At 34.2% G+C, this 8925-nt stretch overlaps 1 protein-coding gene across 1 annotated transcript; it reads left to right on the top strand.

Moving 5' to 3' along the window:
* The first annotated feature begins 4901 nt into the window (after positions 1 to 4901).
* LOC131661131 (uncharacterized) lies at positions 4902 to 8392 on the top strand. The gene is made up of 6 exons (XM_058930564.1): positions 4902 to 5060; positions 5147 to 5201; positions 5306 to 5356; positions 7459 to 7550; positions 7633 to 7710; positions 7954 to 8392. The coding sequence occupies exons 1-6, from the start codon at positions 5005 to 5007 to the stop codon at positions 8099 to 8101; spliced, it is 480 nt and encodes a 159-aa protein (XP_058786547.1). The 5' UTR covers positions 4902 to 5004; the 3' UTR covers positions 8102 to 8392.
* The last annotated feature ends 533 nt before the right edge of the window (positions 8393 to 8925 follow it).

Genomic DNA, 8925 nt, shown 5'->3' with positions numbered 1-8925 from the left:
TTTCCCTTTTGATCTCAATAGATCTTTCATAGATCATTTCAAGAGTGTCCCACACTTTTTTAATTGTGCTACAGTTAGAAACATAATTGCGCTCTCGAGTGCTTAACACATTTATCATCAAATACTTTGCTTTAAAAACTCGTTGCATTTTCTTCTTCTTTTTGTGGTCCATAAATTACTCAGTTTGTTCATTACATTATTATTAACATAATGGGTAGAACAAAAGGACCATCTAAAGCATAATCACATAAATCAAAATCAATAGCGTATAAAAACTTTTTATTTATTGCTTTCCATATGGTAAACCCTTCACCACTAAATTGTTAGGGTAGTTTACAAAAAGACTCCTATTAAAAGAAATGTTTGAAGTCACTATCCTACTTCTTTAGATGATTAGTCTTATAACACGTGTTAGGCTCTTGTGCTACTTGTTGAACAAGCGACTCCAAACACAAAAGAGGATGAATTCTGATATTTGGATTTCAAAAATCAATTTATAAAAACACTTTGATTTAAAAATTTATGTCATAAGAGATAAATAAACAAAGGTAAAACTATGAAATAACAATAACGAGAAAATGCAGATAAATAATAAGCAAAATAAAATAAATGACAAAAATAAAACGTGCTTGGTTGATAAACCGATTTTCAGGGATTTTCAACCTCCACAAATTGATTTACGAGAGTTTAAAAAAGTGTCGCTTATACGATTTCTATAGTTTATTTGTAGGGGTTTTAGGTGGCCGATGATATCCTAATTAAACTAGAGGGGTATTTTCGGAGGTTCAAAACCCCATTAGTAATTAATAATGCGTAAAAAAAAAATTATAACAGTTCTTCGACTTCATTAAAAATATAAATGATATACAAATAAAAAGTATGGTGATTCAAATGAAATTTCATAATCATGAAGTCAAAATGTCTGAAGATCAAAATCATAAATAAAAAACAACAAGATTTATCAATATTTTTCTTTTGGTATAAATTATCAATAATTACTATGAATACGAAAACTCTTTTACGACAAAATATTAGAAATTTTAATAAAACTTGAATAAAAATAATATTTAAAAATAATAATATTTTGCATATCAAATTACTTTAATTTTAAGTCATGCAATAAACAACTTAAAAAGGAAAAAATAATAATTCATGAAAATAAAAAATATTTAAAAATATTTTTTTAAATTGAAAGAAATTTAAACTTTTCATTACACAAAACAAATATCTTGTCGGTCTTCACAAAATTACTAATAATAAATAATAATAAAAATGTTTCATTTTTATTTTTTATTATTCCGTTAAACAAAATTAATTGATAGATGTGTAAAAATATATTTATTTATCTTTAAAAGGTGAAATATCAACCACTAAACTAGTTGATAAAAAAATATTTCTATCTATTCAAAAACGACATTGATACCATACCACCTCATATATTTAAAAACCATATTACAATGTCCAGTGACTCCTACAAATTCTTAAAATAACAACTTTACATTTTATTTGGTGAATTTTCACCTCACACAAGCTTTTTATTTGTTAATGTGTTCAGTGAATATAATTTATCAGAACACTTAATTACAATTGATCCGACAAATAAATTTCTTTACCAAATTAATTTTTAATTATGTTTTAAAAATATAGAGACTCTCTCCTATGTGATAAAAATCATCTTGCTTAGACATCTCTAATGTGTTTGTCCAGATCAAATCAACAACGTTTAAAGATCATAAAAAATTGATACAAGCATTTCACAATAATAAATAAACAACAAGAAGACTTGTTAATATTTTCTTGTTGAGTACAACTTATTTATATTCATTATGAGTTCTAAAACTCTTTTATCAAAAAATTAGAAATTTTAATAAAACTTGAATAATAATAATAATAATAATAATAATAATAATAATAATAATAATAATAATAATAATAATAATAATAATAATAATAATAAAATTAGAAGTATATGGTCGCAATTGGACAAGGCCAAAACGTGCTTGGCTGCGGCTCAACGGGAGTTATGTAATGATAGGCTCAACGTTGAGAAGATCATGAGGACGAAAATCTGTTTAAATGATGTACTTCGTTTGAGCTGTATTGAGGAAAATATTCTGAAGCAACGTTCTAAAGTGGATTGGCTGAAGCTCGGTGACGGAAACAACAAGTATTTTTATGCCTCGCTAAGGAGCAAACAGAACCAAAATGCAATTGTGAGTCTAGACAAAGCTGATGGTAGTAGTATCTCGATGCAAAAGGACATAGAAAGTGAAATTTTGGGTTTCTATAAGAACCTCATTGGCACCTCTTCAACTAAGCTCAAAGGTATTGACATCGTGGCCTTGCGAGGTGGAAGTCAGATCACCAGTGAGCAGAGTGCATTCTTAACTGCTCCTGTTACAAGAGAGGAAATGAAAGAGGCCCTTTTTAGCATTAATGACTTGACCGCTCCAGGAGTCGACGGCTATGGTGCGAAATTTTTCAAGGCAGCGTGGGATATTATCCAAGAGGATTTATTTGAAGCTGTGAAAGAGTTCTTTTGCAAGGAGAAAATGTATAAAGCTGTTAACTGCACGTTAGTCACCCTTATTCCCAAAACGCGCAATGCGAGATCGGTTAAGGAATTCCGTCCCATCTCGTGCTGCTCAACTCTCTACAAAGTGATTTCAAAAATTTTGACAAAGAGATTGAGTAGTGTGTTGAGAAGTATCGTTGATATTAGCCAAGTCGCGTTTGTCCCTGGACTGCACATACAAGACCATATACTGCTTGCGTACGAATTGATGAAGGGGTACAGTAGGAAAGGTGGTCCTCCCCGTTGTATGCTTCAGATGGATATCCAGAAAGCATACGACACTGTGGAGTGGAGCGCTCTTAAAGATATTTTACGTGAACTGAATTTCCCTCCCCAATTTATCCGTTGGGTAATGTTGGTTGTTTCTTCTGTCTCTTTCAGGTACAAAATTAATGGGCAGCACTCCGATCTGATTCAGGCGAAACGTGGGATCAGGCAAGGGGATCCCCTATCCCCTTTGCTCTTTGTGATTGTCATGGAATACTTATTCCGCACGATGCAGCAGCTGAAGGGTTATGCTGAGTTCAAGTTCCACTCCAAATGTAGCAAGCTGAACCTGATTAACCTGAGCTTCGCTGATGACCTTCTCATTTCTCGAAAGGTGATCTAGGTTCTATTAGTCTTGTGATGAAGATGTTTCAGGAGTTCTCTTGTGCAACGGGTTTAGAGGTAAACCCGAATAAATGTCGAGTGTACTTTGGCAATGTGGAGACGACTGTTAAACAGGGAATTCTAGACCTTACTCAATTTTCTGAAGGGCCAATTCCGTTTCGTTATCTTGGCATACCTCTCTCGAGTAAGAAGCTGACGGTTAGTCAATGTATGACTCTTGTGGAGAAAATGGTTAGTAGGATTACTCACTGGAGCTCTAAACTTCTTAGCTTCGCAGGGAGGGCGCAATTGATCAAAAGTGTCCTGTTCGCTATGGCAAATTATTGGATGACCTGTATTCCGTTGCCAAAGAAGGTGTTGCGTGGGGTGGAGGCTGTTTGCAGAACTTTCTTATGGTCTGGCTCAGAAAAAGTTTCGCGTAAGTCTCCTATTGCTTGGCAGAATATTTGTAAGCCTAGAAACCAAGGTGGTTTAAATATTATTTCGCTCAGTGAATGGAACAAAGCAAATATGATGAAGCTGTTATGGAATTTAAGTGGAAAAACCGATAGCTTATGGATTCGGTGGATACACAGTTACTATACTAAAGGTACTCACATTTTGGAGGTTCCTATCAAGGCTACCTGTTCTTGGATCCTCAAAACGGTACTTCGGCAAAGGGTTAATGGTTTGGTTAATTGGTCGAAAGTCCTTGCGCTGAACAAATGCAAGGTGAGATTATTTTACCAAGAGCTGCTAACCAATGGTAGATGCGTCCCGTGGCGGAAAATGTTGTATGGTAATCCTGCTCGACCGAGAGCGGTCTTTTGCCTTTGGATGGCGCTGCACGGTAGGCTACCAACGAAAGAAAGATTATGTCGGTTTGGTTTGATAAACAACAACTTGTGTGCCATGTGTGGTCAAATTGAAACTCTGCAACATCTCTTTTTCAACTGCCAGATTATTAAAGAGGTGTGGAGGGGGGTTCTGGAATGGTGTAGAGTGCAACACAATCCTTGTGGTTGGGAAGATGAAGTAAATTGGCTGACTCTGCAGTGTAAAAGGAAGGGTGCCCAAGCTGCCATCTTGAAATGTGCTGCTGCGGAAACTATATATGAGGCGTGGAGAATGCGGAACGAGTTTTGTTTTGACAAAGGTTATACAAATAGGAATACAAAGCAAGTTATTATTGATTGTATTGTGTATAGATGTTGGACAAAGCCAACACTTAGGAAACATCTTAGCATGTTAATGTTGCCTGAGTAATTTTGTCGACATTGGGGCTGGATCTTTGATCGCTTTGCTTGTATTGGTTTTTTGAATCGAATAAAGTTTATTTCATTCAAAAATAATAATAATAATAATAATAATAATAATAATAATAATAATAATAATAATAATAAATATTTTTCATTTAAAAAAATGTATATTGAACCTTTTTTTTTTAAGTAATCTGATAAATAATTTGAAAAAGCAATCCCGTAAAGTTGTAATAGTGAATAAATTAAACACTTTTATAAACAAAACAAAAATTGTGTGAAGTGAATATTCTCTTAATTTAAAAAATGATAAAAGTTGAAGGGTAAGGTAGATTTATAGGGGTGTTTTTCCAATGTTTCTCATAAAATTAATTTGAGCCCAAAAACCATTCAAGAATTTGGGCTGTTAAATAGGCCCATGATACCGTAAAAAACAGGCCCATGATAACAGAAGCCGAGAACAACAAACTCTCACTGGTCGCCACCGTACCTCAAACTGAAACTCTTCTCTTTCGTTTTTGTGCAAGAACACAGTGTAAGAAAATCTAGGGTTTTACGTTTGCTTCTGCATCTACCAAAATGACCAAGTTCAGGAAGCTGGGTCGACCCACCGGTCACCGAATGTCCATGCTCAGGTTAAAACCCTTTCAATTCAAATCTCAATTTCCTTTCTTTCTGTGTTTCTCCATTTCCAACTATTCTGATATTTTGGGTTATTTAGAACCATGGTCTCGCAGTTGGTGAAGCATGAGCGTATCGAAACTACTGTTGCCAAGGTATAAACACAAATTGATCTTAAGCATTTTCGTTTGATTTGTCAATTTCAAATTTTAGTATTTTATGTCACTCTATTATATGATGCTTGAAAATTTGAATGTAGGCTAAGGAGGTTAGAAGGCTGGCAGATAATATGGTACAGCTTGGAAAAGAGGTTAGTGCTTGTAAAATTTGAGCAATTTAAGCAATTTTGAGAAGTTCATGTGAGGTTAAGTTCATCTTTTTACAATAAATTAGTATCTTTAGTTTGAAATCGATTGAATTGAACCCATATCTTTGTTTTTTGCAATTATTGAAGAGCTGGTATGGTTGCAATATGCAAGGTTATTAACTAGTGGTGTAATTATGTGCAACTAGGTTTATGTACACTTTTGATAGACATAACTTACGGTAACTCTTTATCTCTCTTGTTCTTTTATTAATCAACAAATGGTATTTTATCAAACTGGTTTTAGTTTGTAAGGTAAGGGAAGTTCAAAATTCGGAGTAGATATGGAGTATACACTTGGAAATGTGAAGTTTTTAGTTTATCTCCAGCCTGCTTTCAATACTGAGTGATGCCAATGTATTTCAGTTGTATGGATGTTTCAACTTTTAAGCTTAGAAACACCTCATGTGAAAGGGCAAAAAGGACGCTCTCTTTTGCTTTTGTCACCACTAGGTAGACAATTTATTTCAATTTTCAAGGCATAGACTTTTCTTCATCTATCACTCGTGCCAAGTTTGAAGAAATCAATGCAGACCTTTTTAAAGAGTGTATGAAAATAGTAGAGTTGTCTTGTGGATGCTGAGATGAATAAGAGTAATGTAAACGATGTTGTCTTTGTTGGTGGGTCTTCTAGGATTCCTAAACTGCAACAACTATTGAAGGAATTTTTCAACGGAGAGGATTTGTGTATTAGCATAAACCCTGATGAGGCTGTTGCTTATGGAGCAGCTGTACATGCTGCTTTGTTGAGTAAAGGCTTTAGAAATGTTTCAAACTTGGTGCTGTGAGATGTAACACCACTGTCTCTTGGTATCTCAATCTTTTGGAGATATCATGAGCGTGGTGATTCCTAAGAAAGAACACATGCATTCCCATCAAGATTAAAAGTTTCGCAACAACTAAAGATAACCAATCTTTCGCCTTGATTGAGGTTTATGAGGGTGAGAGAACTAAATCCAATGATAACAATCTGCTAGGTTCTTTTACTCTTTCGAACATTCCCCCTGCACCTTGCGGCTATAGTTTAAATGTATATTTTTCTATAGATGAAAATGGTATTTTGATTGTTTCAGCTACGGAGAAATCCAGTGGTAATAAGAATGAGATTACCGTAACCAATTACGAAGAAAGTTTGTCTGCTAAAAAAATTAAAAAAACAATTGAAGGTGAGAAGTACAAGGTGGAAGATAAGAAATTTTTAAGGAAGGCCAATGCAATGAACGCATTAGATTTAAGTGTTTACAATATGAAGAATGCTTTGAAGAAGGATGTTAATTTAAAGCTGACAGCTCAAGAACGTGAGGAGATCAACAATGCAATGGCTGTGGCCATGAATTTGCTTGACAAGAATAACCAACAGAAGAAAGATATTGATTTTCTTGAGGGTCATCAGAAGAAGCTGGAGAATATGTTGAAACTCACTAATGCCTAAACCAGAATTAAGAAGAACCACAAATTTTCTTTATTTAGATTACTTTTCAAGTGCAAAATATTATGAATTCAATTGCAAAATTTTAAGTACCTTGGCTTCATAGCTTGGGGCCAGTTATTTCTCAATCTTTTCTGCACGTACATCATTGTTTTCTTTTAAAATCTGTAGTTTTTTTTCTCTTTTCTTTACACCTCTATCAGGGAATATGACAAGTAAGGATCCCCATTTTTTGTTTTCTTTCCCGTTAGGACTTGTACTTTTTGGTTTGTAAGTCTGTGTTGTGAACTTGTTCTTCAATTCATTTGCATGAAGAACATGATCACATTTGTTGTTTTCTATATGAGCTATTATGGCTTATTAATTACCCTCCACATGCCTGTTTGTTGTTACAGTTTACGTTTGTTTGACATGGTTGCCATTTTCCACTATTAGCCTTTATGCTGCCTCCCGTAAGACTATGGCTGATGGTTGCCAGTGTTAATGTGTTTGTCAGTATTATCAGATTAACATGGACATTTTTTTGGCCTTGAGCATATACATGATAGGATGATAACCATTTCATCAATTTATCTAGCTTGACTACTTGGATTGACCTATGAACACAATATACTTTTAGGGATCTGTATGTGCTGCAAGGCGTGCTGCTAGTTTTGTGCGAGGAGACGATGTCATTCACAAGCTGTTTACAGAACTGGCTTATCGTTACAAGTGAGTATTAAACTTGATGTAATTTCAATCACCAATTTATGACTGTTAATTTATGTCACTGAACAGACATTGTGTTGTGCAGGGATAGAGCTGGTGGATACACCAGGTTGCTTCGGACTCGTATTCGAGTTGGTGATGCTGCACCAATGGCCTATATTGAGTAAATTTCTGTTTATTTTCTGATAATCACTAGAGTCTAACTGACTTTGTCGGTTCTTTTATTTCGGTAACCCAGCTTGATTTCAGTAAAGAAATTATTTCCTTTCATTGTTGTTGATATTGCCTGTCTTTTTAATCTATTGTGTTGTTATGGTCTATCCTTCAAATCTTTTAAGTTGCTTAGAAAATGGATATTAAAATTTGAACTTCTGTTTTAAAAAGATATCTATATACTTTGAAACAGGTTCATTGATCGAGATAATGAGCTTAGGCAATCAAAGCCACCAACTCCTCAACCACCTCAGAGAGCACCCCTCGATCCGTGGACACGATCTCGTCTCACCAGGCAGTTTGCACCTCCCAAAGTGGAAAAATCTGATTCTGATATCTGATTCATTCAAATGTATTGCAGAAACTACATGTTTTTGTCCCCATAGCTTGAGATATCTGAATTTTGGCTTTGCTTATTTTATAAATCTCCTCATTGCTTGCAATAATAAAAATCATTATATATCTACTATAGAGAAATGTTCTAGAACAAATCATTTCACTGAAACCGCAAACGATCAGGGAAACTAAAAATCTAATAGCTTCGTGTGTACATGATTACATGTTTAATTTAGAATTACCGATGTAATTACATCTCAAAACCGTTACAATGGTGAATGTTTAAATTTAAACAAGACAGGTCTGTTCTGCTTACTTGCCATATGAAAAGTATATTACTTCAATAGAAAAAGGTGAAGGAATAGAGCAAGGTTGCTTGCTTATGTATGTTAACAGGGATAGTCTAGTCTTGCTCTCTTTCTCACGTATGTATAATTGTAGGATAACATGTACCCTTCTTTTTGTTTCCACTCATTTGTAGATCAAGTTTCCAATGCTTTCACTATGTCCCACAAAGCATGTCACAAAATTCAACCTTAGCCAGAAACAAAAAGCAATACTAGAAAGCTCTAAATCTTCTTTACCATAATCCACACACCTTTACCTTTTGAGTTGCTTTACTTGCAATACAGTATACATACTCTTTTACGTCTCCACACTCTTCATGTTAAAGAATTCTATATTCTATGTATAGCTATTAAATGAATAGAAATGTTTTGTCTACAAATTAATTTGTGATACAAAGAGTAGTAAGACAAATTTATACAATGCTTAAAAAAAGAACAAATTATACAAAAAAGGTGGTCAACAAGTGCAATGTTTCTATGTG

This window comes from Vicia villosa, linkage group LG3 (assembly GCF_029867415.1).
Source record: "Vicia villosa cultivar HV-30 ecotype Madison, WI linkage group LG3, Vvil1.0, whole genome shotgun sequence".
In the NCBI taxonomy this organism is placed as follows: Eukaryota; Viridiplantae; Streptophyta; class Magnoliopsida; order Fabales; family Fabaceae; genus Vicia; species Vicia villosa.
The sequence above is the reverse complement of the archived record's forward strand: the minus strand, read 5'-3'. Positions and strand labels throughout refer to the sequence as shown.

Coding starts and splice junctions, on each gene's coding strand:
- LOC131661131 (XM_058930564.1), top strand. CDS start 5,005: ATGACCAAGTTCAGGAAGCTGGGTCGACCCACCGGTCACCGAATGTCC. Junction 5,061..5,146: donor CACCGAATGTCCATGCTCAG/GTTAAAACCCTT, acceptor TGGGTTATTTAG/AACCATGGTCTCGCAGTTGG. Junction 7,551..7,632: donor GAACTGGCTTATCGTTACAA/GTGAGTATTAAA, acceptor TGTGTTGTGCAG/GGATAGAGCTGGTGGATACA.